This window comes from Pseudonaja textilis, chromosome 3 (assembly GCF_049901715.1).
Source record: "Pseudonaja textilis isolate UNSWEBS1 chromosome 3, rPseTex1.2, whole genome shotgun sequence".
Classification (NCBI taxonomy): domain Eukaryota; kingdom Metazoa; phylum Chordata; class Lepidosauria; order Squamata; family Elapidae; genus Pseudonaja; species Pseudonaja textilis.
This window is the reverse complement of record NC_141992.1, coordinates 141324832-141348801: the sequence shown is the minus strand read 5'-3', so window position 1 is coordinate 141348801 and position 23970 is coordinate 141324832. Positions and strand designations below refer to the sequence as shown.

At 42.5% G+C, this 23970-nt stretch overlaps 1 protein-coding gene across 2 annotated transcripts in view; it reads left to right on the top strand.

Moving 5' to 3' along the window:
• Positions 1-20161: 20161 nt before the first annotated feature.
• The window catches only part of NFATC1 (nuclear factor of activated T cells 1), a 136149-nt gene continuing 132340 nt past the window's right edge, over positions 20162-23970 (top strand). The window contains exon 1 of one of the 2 annotated variants that reach the window (XM_087930996.1): positions 20162-20819. In XM_087930996.1, coding sequence (XP_087787122.1) covers positions 20801-20819 — 19 coding nt within the window. In that variant the 5' untranslated portion in view covers positions 20162-20800. The remainder of the gene's footprint in view (positions 20820-23970) is intronic. The other variant, XM_026699474.2, reaches the window with a different exon arrangement.

The window sequence follows — 23970 nt, the reverse complement described above, 5'->3', positions numbered from 1 at the left end:
TGCTTATATAATAAAGAATAAAATATTTTCCCTGAGAACTGTTCAATGATCATAGCATTCAATTTGCATATGCCTGAATAAATGAATTTATTCAATTCCTCAAATATCTGAAACTTTGAAGATCAGAATAGTCAAATATTTTTAGGCTAAAGAGCTGAGTGACATTCCGGGTCCCAGACTTTTATTCACAAGACAAAAGCTAAAACTGATTTGATTCCATTGAAGTATTTTATAATTAGATCAGTGGAAAACAATATTACTGTTCTCTGTGTAGTTGATAGATCATCTTCTGCCTTGACTGGACTCAAAATATACAGTATGTTTGCTACCTGAGTGATTTACTACCATCAGATCCCAGGCCATAGGCTAGATGGGGGAGTTTAAAAAAACACATTGACAAAAGACAATGGTACAGGTTGTCACAAAAATGTCACAGGTGTGCCTGTGTGGTTTTCAGGATTCAAACTCAACTTCAGAACATCTCTAACCCGTCCTATTTTTATCCTGATTTTTATAATGCCTCTAAAGCAGGAGTCTCCAAACTTGGCAACTTTAAGACTTGTAGACTTCAACTCCCAGAATTGCCCAGCCAGCGTGACTGGCTGAAGAATTCTGGGAGTTGAAGTTCACAAATCTTAAAGTTGCCAAGTTTGGAGACCCCTGCTCTAAAGTATCTCTGAAATAATATTCATTCCAAAACACGACATACATTTCCATAGAGATGGAATTTCAAAATGGCATACTATAATCATTTCAACTGGGAGGCATCTTCACTGGAAAATGGCTGATTGTCCTAACATGCAGTTCTTGAATAGTTTGGTAGGAAGGCTCCATTATAGAAGACCTAATCCTAAATGAACCCCACCCCCACTCTGAACTCTGGACCCCAAGGGAGCTTTCTGTCTAATGGGTCAACCGCTGCATTTGGTACACAGTGGTAAATAGCACAGAAGAGACCAGAAAACAGCAATATACTATTAAAGGCTTTGTGATCCAGTGCAAGCCTCCTCTTCCTCTTTTCTCTGCTTTACTGGCTGATGAATCATCTGCCCAGCTGCTTGATAGTCTTGTGCATGGTTTCTTGACTCAAGTACAGCCTCAGCCTCAGGAGAATCTGTATCAGTAGCCTTTATAAAAAGAAGAAGACAGCAAGAAATTTCCATAAGAATAATCATCAGGACTTCACAACATGGGATAGGAGGAGAGGAGCTACAGCCAGGGATGGTAGCAAGTTAATTCCCATCTAGGGCTTCATTCCCCCCAATTTTTTTTTGTAAACTTTGCATTTTGAAAAATAATTTTGGAGAATTTTCAAGATAGTTTCCTTTCCAAGGTAATGTATGGTATCTGCCAAACTAGGGATTAGTTAAGCTCATAACAAGAATCAATTCGAAATGAAAACACAGATTCTTCTCAGTAAGAAGTTTTGATATATATATTTTACTTTTGACCGTTTAGTCCACGGGTGTCAAACTCACTGCATCATGTTGCTCTCATGTGACGTATCGTGATGTTTTTTCCATTCGCAGAGCTGGGGGGGGGGGGCTGTGTGTGATGCATCCGCCCTGTGGGTCGGCAGTTTGACACCCCTGCTTTAGTTTTTGTTAGTGCAGGGGTCCCCAAACTTGGCAACTCAGAGTTGTGGACTTCAATGCCCAGAATTCTGCAGACAGCTATGCTGGCTGGGCAGTTCTGGGAGTTGAAGTCCACAAGTCTTAAAGTTGCCAAGTTTGTGTTAGTGGCAGATGAAGGTGTAAAAGCGACTCGCTCAAAAACGTATTGCTAAATAAAAGCTAAAGTGAAACCTATGGCTAATCCCATGTGCTACATGAAAGAGTTTAGATTTCAAGTATTGGTTTGGGAGTTTATAACCACTTGTGACTTTAAATTGCATTGAAAACATTCAGCAATATTCAGAATAAGTTACTAGCCCTTTTTAGAACTAAGCTCCTTTTTCCTGTAAGTTTTTTCAACTCAGCTAGCTGGTAAACTCTAGTGCAGGCAAATTCACAAGCAAAATCATATCAGAAAATGCCCAATATGTTCCCGGGCCTAACATCCATGCACACAAATGCTCAACTCACTGTTGAATCCTCAGCTCTTCACATATTTGAAGGCCTCAGAGACACGTGCAAATTTTCAAGTGAAAGGAATAACTTCCCATTTTGTTCTCAGCAATATATAATGTTTAAGCTGAGATTATGTAATTAGTTACTTTCTAAAACCTTATATCTAGAACAGGAGAGTAAGAACATGCTTAATGCCTCCTCCATCACTTTCATAAATGGTTGCAATAAATAATGTGGCATTTACTTTTCATCTATTATACTAAGTGGCAGCCAATTTGCTGTAGTTAAGTATTAAGCTAGAACACAGGTTTCAGTCCTACCTTAAAAACAGAAGGCAGCTGGGTGACTTTATGTCAGTCATCTGCCTCAGCCTTAGAACAGGAAATCTATCTAATCCAACACACTGGCTGGAGATTTTTAGGAACTGTAGTCCATACATCTTTCAACTTTGAAAAACCAGTGATCTATAACTTGCAGACAAGAAGACTTCATCTTGAAGGGATTGATTTGGACTGGCAATAGTGATATTAATTACTAAAATTGCAGCAAATTGCCTCTAGGTCCCAAACTATTTACTAGTGTACAATTAGAAAATACAAGCAATAGCAAAATAGTTTGAATAATGCAAAGTATTCAGTGCAAAATACTACACAAGTATAGTTTGTTTTCTAAGTTGGTTATATGTATAGGATTTTAAAATTTTGTAATAACTTCCAGATGAATAATCTAACCAAAAACATCAGTAAATATATATGGTAGCTTATGTAGTTGTTCCTCCTTTGCTCTTTTGTTGAATATGCTATTCAATTGTTTTTGTTTCTCTTGTCCTAGCAAATGTATCCCAGAAGAGGGTGCTACACACCAAGAAATGATTTCAAATTTTTTAAAAAAGAGCTTGACACTACAGAAGTATCATTTTCTATGGCCAGTTTGTTTCACTTCATAGGTTAAAATAAATATCCCTAAGACTGCACAAGTCATATTAAAATTAAAAGAAGTTCTGTATGGACACGTCTCTGTGGAATTTTTTTTTTAAAATCAGTTACATTAGAGATTTGTAACTGTGTGGCATCACCTGTTTCAAGCAAACAATTAATTGTCAAAGTGCTCCTAGTGTGTTGAATGGCTGCATGTGCTTAAATCTGAAGCTGATTCTGAATTTTGCAAGATGGATGACACTCAGAAGGTTGGTAGCTATGTTCCAAAATGAACTTTATTTTTGGTTTCCTCACCAATTTGCTCAAATAAGGAGTAACCCAAGATATGTTGACATGCTGCTAAGATATATAAAAGTCAAGTTGTTTGCTCAAGAAACCAAGCGTGGGATTGCTGGCTGCTATAGAGTTTGTAGGAGAGAAAAAGATTATTTTTTTTTAATAAACTGCACAGGATAGCTTTGAATCTTTGTGCTGCTTTATATTGAAGTAAACACATCATATACAAGAATATATATAAAATTAGAAAAATAAAAAGGAGAGTATCTTTTTTTAAACTATCTATCTATCTATATCTATCTAATCTATATATCTCTATCTCTATATCTCTATCTATCCATATATTTTAAAACAATATCTTTTGAAAATATATTTCTTTTGAAAATAGAAAATATATTTCAATTTTTCTGTCCATGAAGACAAGCATAGGAAATCTATAAGCGTGTTAGTCTAGCTCAGAAATAGAATCAGATTTGAATAAAAGAATCCTTAATTGCACACACTTTGCATTGTTCTTTCTTGTTATCTCTATATATTTCTAATTCAATGAACAGAATTTCTCTCATTTGCAAATATATGCCCTCCCCAATACTTTAATTATCCAGTATTTTGTGATTGCAAGTAGTGACCAACAAATGAAATTGAATTGATTTCCTAATTTGTGCCAGTTACTGAGTGAGATATAAATTTGTGTCTATAAGGTGTTCTTCTGTTTATGTATCTTCTGGACATAAAGCAAATGGTAGTTTTGAGGAATGAGCAAAACAATGCAACATGCACACTTTGCTTGTTTTATTTCTAATTGATCCATCCTTGGAATCTGTATCTTTATAGCTGGTCTCCTTGCAGGGAAGATATGCCTACATATCAGAGATCTGAATCTACTGGTCAGCTTGATATCTCAGTAATAATTAATTAGTAATCTGATTAATTAAAAAAGGAGTTAGAAATAAGTTCCTTTCAGTTCATCCCTTGGGTATCCTGTCCTGAATGTGACTGTGGGGCTGCATGCCTGATAGCAAATCATATAGTGACTAGCTGCCAATTAAGAGCTTATACTTACAGGACGGAAAACAGATTTTCTCCAACTAATAAATACTGTGCTGAGTTGAAAAAATAGTCAAGATATTAATATGTAGAACACTTATTCGATTCTCATAAACCAGTATATTTCAAAATGTAATTTATAACTTATATATATTTGAATTCCTCATACCTTGCAAAATTGACTACGTATTTCCATCATATGTGTACCATAGTATTACGTGCTCCTTTTATATATATATATATATTTACTACTGTTACTCATATACTCTACAACAAGGTTTGGGAGGACAATGAAGTCTTCAGGAACTTAGGAAGCCCCAACAGGGTGGCAGCCATGCAGATTTGGGGGGGTGGGGGGGATCTCCTTCTAGAGGGCAGATGCCACTAGGAAAAAAGACATGCTGCTGTCTTTGGATCAAATCAAGAATTGCTCATGATACCCAAAGGAAAGTTTTGAATCCAAAGAAATTGGACATCTACAGTTAGTGAAATGAAACATCACTAGAAATAGCAAAAGATAAAGAGTTATGTTATTAGAGGGATCTTTCCTTGCACTTTTGGCAGAAACTGGTTCAATGCTCGTACTGATTTAACAGTGAGGTATATGTTCTATCAATATGCCCTACCTCTCTGACAGTTTTCAATCCTCACTTTGCTTTGAATCCACACATGCATATTTAAAACATGCTTAAATGTGTGGGCAAGCAAACATCCACAAGAGAATTGCACTCCTTAGGCAGGAGGGCAGAGACATATTATGAATCTGCTCTGTGAAAAAAAGGGGGGGTGGATGTTGTCAGGCAGGCTAAAAGGAGGGATTAAGAATATCTCTATTGCTGCCTTCTCAGCTTTAAATCCCTGTAGCAGAGCCACAAAATTCCTCTTTTTTATTTTTTGCTCTGAATCACCAGAGAGGATGGGAGGGTAATTAAAGGAGTTCCCATTTAGCTTCTCCCTATTTCCCCAACCCTTCTGTAAGTTATATTATTTACAAAAAAAAATCTCAAGTAGAAGCCAGGTCTGGGGGCATCCAAATAGTGATGGGTCAAAAAAATTAAGATAAAAGCATCAAATGCACCATCGCCTCTTTACTTTTTCAAACTCCTACCCCCAGGACTTCTCAGTCCAGTTCGATCCATTCACCGCCCTAATTGCTTAAACCAGTTGGATATCATTCTCCCCGATGAAACAGATTTAAATGTTTTTAATTTCACTTTACATTAAAAAAAACCTTCCAGTAGCTTGAAAAGAAATTACGTTCAAATAGCTCTGAGTTGAACTATTGAATACTCTTATTTGATGTCTTCGATGTGGTACAGTAGATAATGAATACACACAGAGAGTTAAATTGATTGGAAATGATTTAAGATGACTTGTAAAAAAAAATGTCCAGTTGCCTTCTGTGAAGCACAAAATGATAGTGTTGGAAGAATTATCCTTTTGGGTTCAGTTCCAAGTGAGGAAAAAGACACCGGAAACATGGAGGCTGTTTGGAAGGTTTAATGGTGGACAGGACCACATGGCCTGGAGCTCCAGAGTGAAAAGGAAGGATGATCACATGCTCCAAGGTGAAGGAAGAGATCAAGAAAGGGCTGAGGTTCTGAGAGTGCCTGGGTTTTATAACCTTTGTTGGAATTTGAATTGGAGCTTGTTGGAATTTGAATTGGAGCTTGTATTCTGATTGGTTGTCAGACTCCCATGAAGCCATGCAGGGGCAACTCTGTAAGCTGTCCTGAGTTGCAGGCTTGGTTGAGCATTGCTGGATGATGATGATGCACTGAAAAGGGCTTTGCTGTATACCTGGAGATCTTTGTTAGGTAAAGTATTCTGGCCCAGGCCTTTAATGGCTCACCCATTAAGAAAGGTGGGGGTGAGCTTCTACTTCTGAGGTGAGTTTCTGCTTCTGAGTTTCTACTCCTTTTAGGGGAAATATTCTGCCTTTTTAATATTTCCTAGGATATTTCAATTTTCTATGAAAGGGTGGATGCTAACTTCCTACAATCCCTCTTTTTTTTCCCAAAACACATGAGTGTTTTGACAAAAGATGAAAAGGTGATCAGATCAGGGAGACTTGATGGGTGATTTTTATTTTTCTGATGCAAAGGGGGAAGCATTGAAAAAAGAGGCAACAGAAAAGGATTCCTTCGGTGGCTCCCAAAAGCTTTCAACCATGAAGGTCTAGCAGCCTGGGAAAAGTTCTGGAATTTTTTTTTAACAGTATCCATTTTTTGGTGCCAATTAATTTTCAGGTGTTTTGATGTACTTTTTGTGAGCTTACAGTCAGGTTGTAAGCACAAGCCCCTACATTCTCCACAGCCTTTAAATTACAGGCTGCCCATTTCCAAGGTTATGGTTACTACCTGCCTAGCTCTTAGTTTCCAGGGTTTGTGAGGCCAGATTGAGGTTAGCTAGTATGCAATCCAGGCTATTTAGTATTTTTAAAGTTACACACAATGAGCCCTTGGACTTCTACTCATGAGAGAACCAGTGCAACATATCCTGCTTTACAGGGCAACTGGGCAACGTCATTTGTGAGTCACAGTCAGGACTTGGAGTTTGGAGATCTCTTTTCTGCTATCTCTTCAGGAATTGTCTGAGGGAGATGCCCTCTCCCTCCATGGAATTAGCAGGGAGATTTTCTTGGGCTTAATGCCACAGAGCAGCAAAACAAAAGCAAAAAAACATTTAAAAAAGGAAGCTAGGAGCAGCTTTGTGTGGATGTAGGTGAAAGGAATAACCTCTATCTAATTCTGAATGATGTGTCGTTCTGTGTGTGCTTGTGTATGCTTGTGTATGCAGCTACTTTTACAGTACAGATAATACAAACATGCTGGACAATTCCCCCACCCCACCCCCCACCCCACCAGACAGAAGTCCAAGGTGTTCAGAACTTTTTGGGCCAGCCACTCAAATACAATCCTTACATGAGTACATTAGACTGATTGCAATATAAATGATACAAAGAAAGAAAACATTACAATGAATTTAACATTGCAATGAATTTCCACCCTCCCCCCATAATCTTTCTAACTGTCTTCTGGGGATTGAAAAGAGTCTTTTAGTCTTTTACTGGTCCATCTCAGAGTCCTTTCCTTCATGTCTATGGGTGGCATAGGCTTGGCCTGGTGGTGTGGGTGGTCAGTCAGGCTTGGGAAGGTCTGCCCCACTCTGGTTTGCTGTAATGACCTTCAGTGGGGGCTGGATCCAAACCCAATTCTTTGTCTCCAATGGATGGAATGTCTCTAGGGGGCAGCATCTGCTTCCACATGTGACAGGGCAGAAAGACAAAGAACAAGGGACTCCTCCCCTCTTTGCTGGTAATTCTACCAGGAAAGGTGTTGTAAAGGGATTAGAGATTGGGGTGCTGTAGATAGCTTGGAGGCATGGTCTGAGGAGGAAGAAAAATAATACATCAGTATGGCAGTTACTAAAGAGATAAATCAGTTTCAACAAAATGGAGACACAACAGATGAGAAAGGAAAAAAACTAGATTCACAAGCTTCACAAAAAGGATGAACAGGTAAAATCATTTAAACATACAGTAAACACAAGGATGAAACTTTTCTTGTAAATGAACTTGGAACATTCGTTAATAACCTTGGATTTTTCTTAAAAGCACAGAGTGGAAAGAAAATTGAACTCTATTCTCATCCAGTCTAGTTGGCCTGACCAAACCGGGCAAAGACATTTCCTTTTCCCCTCAGTGCTTCCAACTTTTTTTAAAAAAATTAAAACAATGTAAAATTCATGTCTGAAGGGATCAGAGATACTTAACAGTTGCAACAGTTACTTCGAGGACACACAGACCTAGACACATGCATGCGCGCGCGCACACACACACACACACATACACAAACAAGGACACAGAGAAGAAAACAAAACTCTGAGGTTTACACACACATTGATCATTCCCACAATAAATCTGTCAGTTAAATTGGGGAAGGCACCAATCTTAAGGAACAAACCACTTGGTTGCATAGAAGACAGAGAAAGAGACGCAGAAAGAAAGAATTTCTAAAAATCCCATGTGATCCTGTTTTAGATATTGCCCTTTTCTTTCATTTTTCTTTTCTTTTCTTTTTCAAGTACTTTTATTTACCACATTGGTCTTCCGGTATCCCTCAGCAAAGCCCATTCTCTACATACACTTTTTGCTTTCTTCTTTTTCATCCTGGCTAGGGTCAGCATATGCCACTTATCCCAAGCATCCAACAACTCTCCCAGGGGGGTTCCACTCAGGACCCTTAAACTACCACTTGCCATGTTTCCCCTTCTGATGTGGGGTTCTCATACTTTGGCTTAGTCGGGTCAGTCAGTTACCAGTTTGCAGACAAAAAGGTGTCTGGGGGAGACTTTGGATTCCCTTTACAAAGTATGTGCACTCCCCTCCTACGGAACTCTCTGGCCACGGTTTTCGGACTGGGGGAAAACAGTCTGTACAGATTTCCTATCCCCCAAAAAGACAGTCCAGGACAACTTTCTGTCCCCCACAGACAAGTACTGGCACTCCTTCCTCAGGCCTACGTTTTCGGATTTGGAAGAGCTCAAATCCAGGAGGACTTGCTGCTCTTCCGCAGGCAAGCACTGACATTCCTCCCTTCAACTTCCTAATTACACAATTACCTAAAATCCTGGGGTTTGCTTTTGGGATACACCAGACAAAACAACAAAATTTTCTTTCCTCCCTTCAATCATAACCCGCTTGGCTTTCCCTCTTATATACAGAAGGTCCCACACTCTGATGGTCCCCCTTTGCTCTTCCTGTCCTGATGGTCATGGCTCTGTGGAACCAGCAACAGGCAAGAGTCCGGTTAGAGGCCAAACGAGATCCAGCTGCTGTCCAAAGGTCAAGCCACTCATACACACCCTCTTCCTCCTTCCCTAACGAAAGGTCCTGTGCTCTGGCAAAACCCCCATGCTCTCCAGACTTTTGGTCTTTCTGCGGTTAGGAAATGCACAGAAGAAGCAAGATCCAGTTGTGTTTGGGAGAAAGGCCTTCTCACACACATGCAAGCATACACGTATTTCCCATGCTTTAAATTTAGAATTTAGAGGTACTCACCTTCCTTCCAAGTAGCCTTTGAGCGCAACACTCAAAGCCCCTTTAAAACCTTTGTTCCAAATGGCCAAAGTCCAGGAAAACTCACCCACAGACTCAATGGGTCTGTTTGCCAGCAAGGGAATCTTACCTGGTCCTGGTCCTTTAGTTAGGTTAGCTTGGAGTCCCATCTGGGTCACCAAATTGTTGGAAGAATTATGGGTTCAGTTCCAAGTGGGGAAAAAGACACTGGAAACATTGGAGGCTGTTTGGAAGGTTTAATGGTGGACAGGACCACATGGCCTGGAGCTCCAGAGTGAAAAGGAAGGATGATCACATGCTTCAAGGTGAAGGAAGAGATCAAGAAAGGGCTGAGGTGCTGAGAGTGCCTGGGTTCTATAACCTTTTTTGGGATTTGAATTGGAGCTTGTATTCTGATTGGTTGTCAGACTCCCATGAGGCCATGCAGGGGCAACTCTGTAGGCTGTCCTGAGTTCCAGGCTTGGTTGAGCATTGCTGGATGATGATGATGCACTGAAAAGGGCTTTGCTATAGTTTTACCTGGGGACCTTTGTTATGTAAAGTATTCCGGCCCAGGCCTTAATGGCCCATCCCTTAACAAAGGTGGGGGTGAGCTTCTACTTCTGAGGTGAATTTCTGCTTCTGAGTTTCTACTCTTTTTAGGGGAAATATTCTACCTTTTTAATATTTCCTAGGATATTTCAATTTTCTAGGAGAGGGGTGGGTGCTAACTTCCTACAATAGCATTCTTTCAAAATTTGTATAGAAAAATATTATTAATATATGCACATTTTTAATCAAGAGCCAGTGCTGTTCGGTCTTTTAAGGATACCTGACAATCTCCTTGGTATTTTATTCGATTGGCATTCCACCTTATTTCCAAGCAATCGGGATCATATCCATAGTATTTCAGCCTCCAAATTTTCTCTATAAGAATCCTATGGTTGGATTGGGGGAGTAAATGGTCCAGGCCAGCCTGTAGCTAAGTTCCATTTCCTTGTTGTAGCCTAAGTCTAAATATTAGCCCCTTCAGAACATTGGGGTATCAATGTGAAGACCTACAGCAGAGGCTGAGACTGGGCTGGGGGAATGGAACAACCTACACATGGAACAGACAAAACAGAGGTGGAGGGGAATACTTTGTATGCTAAGGCTTGCTTTGTTTCAAACTTATAAACTGAACTGCTGATCCAGACATAAATATGACATCATAATAGGATGGGGATAGCTGATAAATTTCAGGAATGCTCCAGACTGTGAAAGGATTTGGGTCCTCTTGGGAGATAAGCCTGTGTGCTGGAATTCACTATTACACAATGGAAAGTTATGTCCTAAAGGAAAGCTGATAGTGCATTTAAATGGAAAGTTAATGAATTGGGGGAAAGGGAGAACTAATCGACTGATGGAGCGAGCCATGATAAAAAATGCAGGAATAACCATGAAGAAAATGGAATAGATATAATAACACGCAGGGATAAAACAAATGTTAAGCTGGTTCAGGCTCAAGCCCTGTGGAAACTGTGCTGAATTTAATTGGAAATAATAGTACGTAGATTATAGGAGAAAGAGAGAGAGCACTCATTCACAGAACAATGTTTAAAAAAAAAGGAATATTTCTTGGGGTAGATTTTCTGAAGATTAGTGACTTTGGTTCTTAAATCAAAGAAAGTAACTTTTTTTTAAAAAAAAGGTCAGATTAAAAGGTATGTTATTTTAAGAATGAACTCAACTGTTTATTATTGTTTATTATTGTTGTTGTTGTTTGTTATTATTATAAACTTTTATTCATTAAACATGGAACTCAGTCAACTGAACATTTAAAATGTATCACAAATATCATTGACTAGCTCTGATGGTTGATATGGATTGTTGCCATCATCCTAGGTATCAACCAAGTATCTTCTTAAAATGTATGATGTTCAGAGTAGCACAGTTTTTGCAGTTCCGCTGGTATTATTGCAGGAAGCTGATGTATTTTATAAAATTCTTGGACATGGTACAAAGTGCCCCAATGATAATAGGTATCACTGTTACATGTTTCATCCATAGTCACGTAGTTTTGATGGCCAGACTGTGATATTTCTTGACTTTTTTCCAGTTCTTTTTCTTCAACTCTGGCATCTCCTGGAACAGCGATATCAATAAATTGTACACTTTGGTTTTCAACAACTGCGATATCTGGAGTATCTGTGTTCCAAATAAGGATCTATCTATATTCGAAAGTCCCACAAGATCTTCACCTTCTCATTTTCGACAACTTTTTCCACTTTATGATCCCATGACTTTTTGGATATAGGTAAGTCGTATTTTTTATATAATGACCAGTGGATTAATTTAGCAACTTGGTCATGTCTAGCTTTGTAATCAGTTTGCGCAATTTTGCTGCACTCACATATCAAATTTGAAACGGTTTCAACTTTGTCATTACAAAGTTGGCAGTTTAGGTTGTCAGTGGTTTTTTTGTATCTTTGCTTTCATGTCATTAGTTTGTAGTGCTTGTTCCTGAGTAGCCAGTATTAAACCTTCCATTTCTTTCTTGATGGTTCCCATCTTAAGCCATGCCCATGTCAAGTTATCTTCAATGTTTACCTTCAATGTTTTTCAAAGGAACAAATGAAAAGAGTGTGAACAGAAGAACAGGTAGTCCTCAATTTATAACCATTAGTTTAGTGATCATTTGAAGTTACAACACTGAAAAAAATGACTTATGACCAGTTTTCACATGCACAACTGCTGCAGCATTCTCATGATTGCATGATAAAAATTTATGACAGTTTGACATAGTGATGATATGTGACCACCATCCCTAACCTTCCCAGCTGGTTTCCAAGCAGCCAAGTCGATGGGAAAGTCAGATTCACTTTAACAACCACATGATTCACTTAAGAACCACAGTGACTCACTTAACAACTGTGGCAAAGAAGGTTATAAAAGAGGGCACAACTCATTTAACAACTGCCTTGCTTAGCAATGGGAATTTTGGGCTCCGTTGTGATCATAAGTTGAGGACTTCCTGTAAGATAACAGAACACTAAAATAAACAGTGGAACAATGAAAAGGATGAAACAGTGAAAGGTATTATAAGTTGGCAATAAGTATGTCTGAATCCTATATTAAAGGTTCCTTCTGCAATGCTGAAGTCTAGCTAGACATTATGAAGGTTATGTTCTACAAATGTTAGGTCCTCTAACCGAAAACGAAGAATGATACAAAAACACAAAACAGCAAAACAACAAGGAACAAACATGGCAGTGAAAACAAACCTAGACAAAGAAAAAGAAGGAAAAGGGGTGTCAATCATACTCAAAACACCTTCAGGACTCTTTGAAATACTAGTAGAATGGAGGCTGTTCAAACCTTAGGGGGAACCTCACAATTACAGGTATTTATTTATTTATTTATTTATTTATTTATTTATTTTTATTTTTTTGTCAATTGCTTACAAGATAATAGGTATAAGTAAAAGCATAGTTATGAATACATGGATACATATAAGAAAAATAAAAACATAAAAGAAACAATAGGACAGGGACCGTAGGCACGTTGGTGCATTTATGCACGCCCCCTACAGACCTCTTAGGAAAGGGGTAAAGTCAATAGTAGACAGTCTAAGGTTAAAGTTTTTGGGGTTAGGGGAAAAAACCACAGTCAGGTAGAGTATTCCAGACATTGACCACTCTGTTGCTGAAGTCGTATTTCCTGCAATCAAGTTTGGTGCGATTAACCTTGAGTTTGTATCTATTGTTTGCTCTTGTGTTGTTACATCTAAGATGGACTATGGTAATGCACTTTATAGGCCAAAGGTGTCAAACTCACGACTTTCTGGCTTGTGGGCCAGATAAGTCATGCACTGGCCACACCCCCTCCCCATTTTAGTGAAGGAGAAAAAAGTCACGATACGTCACATGATGTGACACTGCAAGTTTGACATCCCTGGTGTAGGCATTCCTCACATCTATGTCCCATCTCTCTCTCCCTCCCTCCCTATCATCTATCTAATCTATCATCTATCTATAGTCAATCTTCTATCATCCACCTATCATTGATCTCTTTCTGCCACGTCCCTGTACCAGTACTGTATTAGAATGGTATTTCTCACTTATTCTGACACTCTCCAAGTGGTGCAGTCACACGTTTTGTATATTTGCACCAATAATGTGGTTTCATACTAATTCAAAGGAAGGCAGATGGCCTTTCAACGCAGCAACAGAGAATAGTCCAGGGTAAACTGAAGACCTTCCAGAAACCTCAGATAGTGGGTATAGCCACCTTTATTATAGCTGCACAGATACACAGGCCATTTAAAGTCCTCAGTGGCCTTTCTAATTAGCCTCTTCCCAAGATCAGTCAAGATTGCTGGCAAACATTAGTGTTCTGGGTGGGATAGACACCCCCCCCTTCACCTTTGGAATGTTCTTCTAAGAAGCAAGTAGTTGACTCCATTTCCAGCTGCTCTTCTGATAAATCAACTCTCAGGTTGGCTCCTGGCAGTTACTTTGGAATTAAGTAATATACGATGACTGTTGTAGCATTATATTTTGCTTGAACAGTTGCAATTTAATGCAGTTTGCGTGTAACTTTGTTGGTGTTATTTTACTCCATTGGTTTGAAAGACAGTTATGAAATGGATTAAATAATATATAAATTAAAGCACCCCCATTTTTCCATGGTGACTCAAACCTACTCTTTCAATATGCTAACTTGACCCTCCCTTTGCTGAACTGCTCATTAAGAAGCCTGGATGGGAATGAAAATCAAATGGTGGGTAGCCCTAACAAATCATCTGATCTTCACAAAGTGTTCTTGCAACCCAAAAATATAGACAGTGAATGGTTGTTTGAAAATAGTGGCTGCTTTATGAAACTACAGTTGAAGCATAGGAAGTGCCAGAAACATTGCTTTAACCTATAATCTGATTTCTTTGGTTTGGGCTTAGTTCAATAAATGAACTCAACCACTGTGGCTAGTAAAACATAGTAGTTTATTCAACAAATCTCTTTTAAAACAAACCACGGGTTAATGCTGGTGTATTCCATCTTTGAGAAATGTCATAGTTTCTCCTTTAAGGTTGCAATCAACTTTTTAGCAATCAGCATTGGATTAAAAACATTCTTCAAGAGACCAGATGCTGCTATCCAATGTTGCGCAAGTACACTGGTTTTGTCACGTATCATTCTGGTCCAACAAGGTCCAGAGTCACCTTGGAGCAGGTTAAGCGGCAAACAAATTTAATAATAAAAAAATAAATTCTAAAATCTTACATGTGTTTCCAAAAACATCTGAGAGTCTGGGAATACCACTTACTGAATTTTCTCCTCTTTTCCATGGCACATTTTAATTAGTAATACCCTTGCTTTCTTAATGTTGTAGAAGTGGGGTTTTGATGAGCAAAGTTCTGTGTGCTTGTTGTACAAGTCTGTTTTTAATTTCAGGTCACGTTCAGCGTTCCGCCTCTTCTTAGTTTGGATTTGAGAATGACAAATAATAAAAAATCTATGTCTAGTAGGTTTTCATTCTTCTGTACCAAAGATGAAAGGAGTATACAGATATTCTGTACAGCAGAGGTAACATCCAAAATACTTTAAAAGCCAGATTCAATTTACAAAAACCTATAGTATTAGAATACGACATAAGAACACTGCTCTGGTTGTTCCCAAGGAAGAAAACTGCAGGAGCCTGACGAAATAGATAAAAAATATAGCTGGGGCTAGCCCTTCTCTTGTGCATGCAGCTGAAGACCCAGGCCAAATTCTATGAAAGTGGGTTAAAAAAATCAAGGTGGTCATGATCATTCACAGACCCCTTTTATATTGCTGTATATAAAAAGAAAGTGGGGAACTGATCACTTTCGTAGTCCCCACTTTTGACTATTTTAATACATGCAAGTCAGGGACAATCCTATACAGGTAGTCCTCAACTTACAACAGTTCGTTTAGTGACGTGCAAAGTTACAGTGGCCCTGAAAAAAGTGACTAATGGCCATTTTTCACACTTATCACTGTTGCAGCATCCCCAGTCATGTGAATTACATTCGGATGCTTGACCACTGACTCACATTTATGACCCTTGCAGGGTCCGATGGGTCATGTGATCAACTTTTGTGACCTGGCATGCAAAGTCAATGGGGAAAACAGATTCACTTAACAACCGTGTTACTAATTTTAAAACTACAGTTATTCACTTAATAACTGTGGCAAGAATGGTTGCAAAATGTAATACAAAACTCGCTTCACGCATTTCTCACGTAACAACATAAATTTGGGGCTTGACTGTGGTTGTCAGTTTATCTGTACAAGGATTAGCTGTACAATTTGCAAGGGTTTTTTTTTTAAAGTGTTTTTGGAGCAAACCATTCCAAAATAGAATGGAGGGTCTATTCCAGCAAGAGAGGTCAACTGAAGAACACCTGGTGAGTGTCTGAAAGTTGCTATCTGATCCTCCCATGGTGAGGGTGGGTCTCCCGAAAATGTCAAATTAAAAGTAAGCCCAATTGTACCCAGAACAATGCTATGTGGGACTTAGCAAGCCAATTCTGTAGGGGTGTGTGTGTGTGTTTGTGTATGTGTCTTGGTTGTTTTTAAGCGATTGCCTGTCTGCTGGTGCAAATCTTGGAGAGGCCTGTGTGTATGTGTTTGTGTTGTTTCAATTAAGGCTGCAGCCAGAAGTAACTGGCATCTGGAAGCGAGGGGGGTGGAGACTTTCTACCCCCAGCGACTGAAACAACAGCCCGACTAAAAATAGCTGTTGTTTTCTGTCCCTGCCGCTCCTTACAACTCGGTTAGTCACCGCCGATCCCTAAAATAAAAGTTGGGTCCGCAGCCTCTCCTGGTAGCCCGTGTAAACAAACTGGGGAGAATGGGGGGGCGAGGGGGGCCAGCAGAAGGGAGTCCCCTCAGCTTGGCGACGGCAGCCGCCGGTCGAGCCAGCGCCAGAGCCGCAGGGGCCCGGCGAGCAGGCCAGAACATCTGGCGGTGGGGCCAGCGGCGCGCCGCAAGCGAGGCGGCCAAGGTTACTTGGCTGCCGCGCTTTGCGAACTCCCTGGGCCTTGGAGGCCGGCCACCGTCGCCCTGGCAACGGCATTAAACAGGAGGCAACAGACCGGGGATCCCGTCATTTCGGTGCAGAAGAAGGCAGGAAAGAAAGCAGGCAGCGCAGACAGGAAAAGGAGGGAGCCCGTTTCTGGGCCCCGCGCCGCAACCCAGCCAAACCGAGCAGCCGCGGCCCTCGCGCCTTGGGGAAGCGGGGAGGAGGAGGAGGCCACGGGCGCATCTTGCCCTCGTCGAACGGTTACAGGGGTCTTCCTGCACCCGCGTGGGGGCTGCGAGCGTCGGAAGACGTGGGTTTCCAAAGATGCGGCCCTTTCCCGCGCAAAAAATAAAAAAAACAGTTTAAGAGGCGCTCGGGGGAGGAGGGAGTTTAGAACGGGGTCTCTAACCTTGCCCACTTGAAGCCAGGCTTCAAGTGGCCAAGGCTGGAAAGCCCTAGTTTAGAAGGGGCAAAGGCTGCGAAGAGCAGGTGGGCGGGCGCGGGCGTGTGCCTCTCAAAACGGGGAGGGGGAATAGGGTGGGCTCAGCAGACTCCACGCGTGCTCATTGCAAACCACGTGAGGAGAACCGAGTGCGACGTTTATCAAGGGCGGGCGCGTGTAGGCAACAGGAGCGAGCACGGGCCCGTTGGCGGAGGGACCTCCGGGGCCACCTCGGGGTTTCTGAACCGTGGGAAGTCTGCGATTTTAGAAGTGCGGTAGCCCCTTCGCACAAGCGGCTCACCATCGGATGGGCGCCAATTCTCCGCGTTTACCGGGAGCACTGTGAGGCGGCATATAAATCTATTGCTGACGGCGATTCAAAGAAAAAAATTAGCGGTCCTCGATGAGATCAGCAGCCTCACCCCCGTCATAGTTTAATCGTGGGGTCTCAAAGGGAATTGCGAATAAATTTTTCACCCATCTCCCCCTTTTGTAATTCAAGAGCATCTCGTTTTTTTTTGCGGGCAGCTCCGTTTTGTGTTCGCGAAACTGGGGGGTGGTGGAAATGCTATGTATGTGTGTAGCAAGTCTGGGTCTGCAGCCTTGGAGTAGTAAATGGTGGGAACTAGGCTATCCTTGGCAGTGCAGGTGGCCAAGATTGTGACTACGCAGGCGGGTATAATAGTTTCTGTACAGGAAAAGTTAAGGACAAGGAGGGGTGTGACTCGGCGTGCATTTCAATTGTGCAGCCCTTCCTCGTTGCTTGCACATAGGTTTTTTTTGCACGTCCGGACTTCTGCTGACTAATCTGCCGACAATCGGCGTGCACGGTCAACAACACTATATCGCAACTAAACTAGATGGCTTTCCTCTTTACATCTTTACAATTCGCCTAATCCGTGAATTGCCATTTTACTGCTCGGGGAAGAGTCGAAAGCGGTTTCTCAGAAATCGCCGACAGGTTCCTCTACCTGGGAAATACAGCGCCAGCTGCAATGTTGCAAACAGAACGGGAAGTTGGTTACTCTAAAAGTAACCCAAAAGTAAGAGGACAGCTGGCGTTAATCATTCCCCATTTAAATTCTTGCTCACTAGTTTTTATCCGATCTCCGCCTACCCACAGTGAAATCTTTTCACACTTCCCCGAAGCCCGAGCGGAAGAATTTGGAAAAGGTGAAGTCATTTCGACAGGCAGACGTGAGGAGAAGCTGCCTAAGAAGCGGGGGAAGAGGAAGCGGGCGGGAGGCAGAAATGCTGCTACCGTCGTAGTGGATCTCAAGGATTTCGAGCTCCCACACACACCAGGAAAGTGCAGAGAACTACAATTCCTAGCAACTCTCGCCAAGGCTTTCTACAGCTGCACCAAGATTGGGGCCACAGCTAAACCTGAGCCCTGAAATACCGGGGGGCCTTAACAGAAGCGGTTTGGAAATTAGTTAGAGATGGAACTATTGGTTTTTATGGCACGTGTTTAGTACTGTAGTTCAGGGCTGTCTTAACCCATGGGCCTCATACTAATCTCTCTGTTTACCCTTCAATGCACCTTGTAGCATATAAATACAGCAACTATATGGCTTACTGAGTAGCATTGTCTTTTTCAAGCCTGGTGTATTGTAGATGAGTTGTTGCTGTACAGCATGTTTTTAATGTTTCAACACTGTTGGAAATGCCAATAAATGTTTAATTTTATCATTTACATTTTTGTGTAGGGGCCCCAGTATACTGCTTTGCCCGGGGCCCATAATGCTGTTAAGACGGTTCTGCTGTAGTTATACTGCTGCCCAGTGGGCTCCGCACAGAACCTAATGGTGATGACGCCTACTTTGGTTGGCCACAGTTGATGCCCATTTAACTATTGGGAGCGAAGAATCCGGAATCTCTTTGATACAGTGGAGTGGAGGGCACTCGGTTCACGAGTGGCACAGACGATGAGTATGTCCCATAACAGCGCAAGCCGCGATAGGACCCTATTTTCTATCAGTTCCTTCATAGCTGTCCACGCAGAGCAAACGCACCCGCGCTCGCCTTCTTTCTCTTCTCAACTGCAGGGGCGCCAACCGCAGGCGCACGTGGCTGCCACAGCGTGGCTCGTCGCAAGTTCAGCGCTGTGGTTACTTTTCTGTGTCCTCCTCCGGAACTTTGGGCGAGGAAGCGTCGCCCCCGCTCCGCTTTCTATTCTGTTCGGTCCACTTGTGACAAACCGATGCCCGAGATGGCACCTCCCACCCACCCCTCCCCATAGAGCAGAAAGAGCCGAAAATCTGACTTCCCTTTTCGGTCCTTTGGCTTGCCTTCTCCTTTTTCCTTCCCCTCCAAGAAGGAGCTTCTGTTTGGAACTCCAAGCGTCGGAGCATCGTGGAATTTTTTTTTTCACCGCCCAGTTCTTTCTTTGCCAACCGGAAAGGAGTTGCGACCCTCCTTTAGCAATTGGAGAAAAGAAGAAAAAGCTTAGCGATACAGTAAATCAGGGGCCTCCAACCTTGGCATTTTTAAGCCTGGAGGACTTCAATTCCCAGAATTCCCCAGCCAGCAAAGGGAATTCTGGGAGTTGAAATCCGCCAAGCTTAAAGTTGCCAAGTTTGGAGACCCCTGCAGTAGATGACTCCTGCCTTGGGAGACACGCAGAAAATGGGGAGGGGGAAAATGTCACTAACAGCGACCTCAGCCTCTACTGTCCATTTCATCGGGGGTGGGGTGGGGGTGGACAGCTGCAAGTTTAAACCTCCGACCTCCCTGCACAGCTTTCGAAAGCCGCCCGGCGCAGTGGACGGATTTAACAGGAGAAGGTCAATACAACTACTGAGTCGGCGAGACTCTTCCCGGTTTCTCAGTGCTTGGACGGTTTTGAAACTTTCCTTGCTGTTGCTTGTCAATCGGCGCTCTTTTCCAAATTTCCAGAGAAGTCGATTCTTCTTTTTTTAAGTCCCCACGATTTCTGCACGCCTAGGCTCCCTTCTTCCATCCCTCCCGCGTTTACTGCAGGGTTACTGAACCTAAGGGAGTCCCCCTATCCCGCCCTGCTCACGTCATCCTCAAAACTCCCCCCCCCCCCAGTCCTTTGCGGCTCCTAAAGGCTCTCGAAAAGCCGAATCAGCTGCTTAGGGTTGGGGGAGCTACATGGGCTCCTCTCTCGGGCTTCCAAACTTTTCGCCCCCTCCGTCGCTGGGCTCCTTTGCAAAGGCAACCGAGAGTCGCTCGCGGGAGCTGTGACATCACGGGACTCTGGGCGGGGAGAGGGGCTGGGAGGGGGAAGGAGGGGGGGGGGTGTTTTCCAGCTTTAAAAAGGCCACCCGAGGCGGGCTGCCGTGCGTCCAGAGAAAAACCCGAACCGGCTTCTGCCAACTTCCCCGAGAGCAAATTAAAAGCCCTGGTGTCCAATTCAGGCGCCCGCAGAAAAGGGGAGCGAGGCCCCCGCGCGCTCAGACTTCAAACTTCCTCGAGTCGGCGGGCGGGCAGGCGGGCGCGCGCTCTTCCCTTCTCCCGGGAGCCGGAGCCCTCGCGCGCTCGCCTTGCAACCCCTCCTCGCTCGCGCGCCGCCTCTTCTTTCTCGCCCCCCCCCCCAACCCAACCGGGGCCAGCTTCGGGACGCCTCCTTGAGGGGGGCCGCTGCTTCAGAGAGCCCAGCGCCTCTTTAAAAAACTTCGTTCCGAAAAAGTCCTCCAATAAGCAACGGCCGCCGCCGCCTGGCCTTTCCAAGGCTGCGGTTGACGGGGCAGCGCCAACCTCAAAAACTCTGCCCTTTCTGTCCTGAGAGGCGCCGGGTTGGCATAACCGGAACGTCAGAGCAAGAGAGGGGCCACCTCTACCTCCTCTGCCTTCGTCTTGGCCGAAAGTGGATGCCCGGCGGTGATCCTGTTAACTCCGAGCCGCTTCGCGCCTCCAGAGCCAGCCGACGGGGTGAAAGAGAAACTTGGGCTCTGCTTCCAGCCGCAGCGCACGCAGAATGAAATCGGCCGAGGAAGGTAAACAGAAAACAAAAAAACAAAAAAAGCCTGCGCAGCTTCGCTCCCTGCGGCCAGTCGGCCGGCCGGTTTCCCTCTTCTTTTTGACTGACGTTTGCTCGCCCCGCTTCGGACCGCAGGCTGAGGAGAGCCGCACCGGAGGAGGGTGGGGGGATGGAAACCCGGGCGGCCGGGCGGGTCGTAGCGCTGGCGGCAGTGCTGGGAAGGAGGGAAGCGGTGTCCTCCTGGTGTTTCCCCAAAGCCTCACCGAGGTTCGCCTCCTGCGACGTCTTGCCAATAGGTGTCTCCTCCTCCCCGCGGCTGTTGGCTCTGAGGAGAGACTGGCTCTCCCTTGCGTTTTGTGTGGGGCGGCAGTGGTAGCTCGGGGTCCTTCGGGGTGGGCGACATTGCCCTCGGCTGGGTGAGGCGCGAGTAGGTGGTTTGGAGGCGCGACTGAAACCAAAGGAATCTCAGGAGCCAGTGGGAGTTTTCGGTGTGCAGCTGCCGGCCTGCCCTGGTCCTCGTACGTGTCAATACCTCACAGTTACTAACAGTGTGCAGAATTCATTCCAGCCCATCCAATTACTTGTAACCACTAAATGCTAACATTCTATAGCGCAGGCCGGGCTATGATGAAATGCCTTTAAAAAAAAAAAAAGCTTTGATAGAGAACACCCTATAATTTAAACCGCTTGTAATGTTTATCAAAAAAGTTCTCTTTTTAGAGCCAGGGAACAGTCGAAAACCTCAAAAGTGGCAGCGGTCCCACCCACCCTCTCATACTGTCTGCTTTATTGGTTGGGTTACCTTTTAAAAAATCTTGTTTTGTTTTGTTTACTACCTGGTGTTTCAACCATTCCGACTGTAAAGCCTACTTTTTTTGGTGTGACAGCTTATGTCCTCATGAAAAAGGGTTTTTTTTATTATTATCATTAACAATTGCACAGAAGCAAAGGGAATGCCTCTTGCTAGGTTTTATTAAAGCAATTCAGATGTAAGTGGTTTGGAAACAGAAACACCTCTGTCTATAAACAAGATAGATTGGAATAACTGGATTTAAGCAGATGGGCAGCCTGATCACATTCATCCTGACAACACTGCGCACATGCTATAACATTGATACTATCTTTTGGGGGAATCAGTTTTTATTGGAATTTTGAATTCAACAGAAGTATAAACACTGAAGAAAAACAAGAAAAAAGGAAATTAGAATTTTGACTTTTGCTGTTTTTTTCTATCAGGTAGTGTCATTTTGATATCACCTCAATTTGCTGTGAACACCTATCCGTTCATACCATAAGTTGAAAATGTCAATTTCCCTTCCTGTAGTACAGAAAGTGTATAATAAACATTAAATGACAACATTTTGCATTCTTGCACAAAAAATAAGCCAAACCAGACTATAGTTCTAGTTATTGAGACATATGAAGATGTTTTGAATATGTTGCTTACAATAAGTGAATGAGACAGGCCTGAGGCCAGATCCATCTTTTCTAATGATCTTAAGAGGTACAGAAAAGCCCTAATCTTCATTGTTCAGAGAATACTTCTATTTGGAAAAAATAAATCCTTTGAGTGGCATCTGGATGAGAAAATGGATTTTAAATTACATAAATATACTTTAGAAACGACTTAAAACATCCATCTGTTCACTGTTCAAAGTCATGAAATCCCTTCCTGGTGGATTTCTCAGATAAAACATTGCACTTTAGACATTGCTAAGAGGTCAAGCCAGCATTCCACAAATAATGTGATCCTACACATATTTAGTAGGGAGAACTTTTGAACCCACTTGAAGTCACTTCTGTAATGTTGAGATTTTTTTAAAGCTTGACATGGTAGTATCCCATGTGGCTTGAGCATGTTGTGTGCATGAAGGACCCTCATACCAGGACTTCCGTTCAGCCAGAGTAAAGTCCCTCCAAATGTCTTCACAGCCTAATACTTATTTTAAAAGATTTGTTGTGGAGAAAGGCAGATATTATCCAGAAGATGGAGATGCAGTCCTAGCTGAAATCCAAGATATAACATGTTGGGTTCCACAGCAAGTCTCTTGATCAACGTGTCAGATAGGCAGCATTACAGGTACTTTGTTTCTTGCACCAGTATTTTTACTATCTAAATAATACCACATAAATAATTAGATTTATTTATGCAAAAGCCCACTGTTATCCACCTAGTTTGATTACCAATTGTGCTTTGAATCAGAAAATGTTCAAAGGCCTCCTTTTGAACTAATTCATGCCTTTACTACATTGCAGAACATTCTTGTTGTTATTTATTTTGGGGGCTGGAAAAACAGCCCGTCTGACTTCAGCCACTGCATTGATGGCTGTGGACATTGATGTCCGCCAATCTTAACTGAAAACATAAGGGAACTTAAGCAAAATAAGGCACTTCCTCAAAAGGACATATCAAACCTTCAGGTCCAGCCCAATGTGGGCCCCTGGGAGGAAGAACAGCTACTAAAGATATAAACAGATATTCAGCTACTAAAGTCCATGTGGTTCAGAGACATTTGTGGATGAAGATGTGTGGATAGGCATATGACTCGAAGTTCTTGGAAACAATGAGGTTTTCTGTCATATTTTGGATTGACAATAGAAACTAAAGCAGGAGTTAATGACGCTGCCTTGTTTTCCTTTAGAGAAGTAAAAGATATCTTAAAGAATTTTACAGGTCCATGTAGCTCATTTATTCTTTCTTGCTCACAAACATTCACCTAGATCAGAAAATTACATATAAAATATTTCTGTGTTTTGATTTTATTTCACTTGGGCCTGATCCCATCTGATGAAATTGCCACTTCTGAGTGGCTTCAATGTGTCAGTCCACCCTGTGTGACTGGCTACCTGTGGTTGCATGGGAAGCCTTTCTTAGAAGCCACATATTCCAAGATCAGGTCTTGTCTGCTGTAACAGTCTAGTCTTATGCTACTATGTGGTTCATCTAGCATGGACTGATTTCTTTTAGGTACCGTGTTAGAATTTGTTAGACTGCCCAGACTTTTAGATATGCTTCTTTGTGGGATTCCTGTTTCATCTAATCATTGGCATATTTTGACATTTTCTGAAGTTTTTAAATTACCTATTGTTTTATCTGTTTCGTTATATTTTATGTTAGCCGTCATGTTTCTGGATTCAGAATTGGGACATAGGTCTGAAAATGTCAT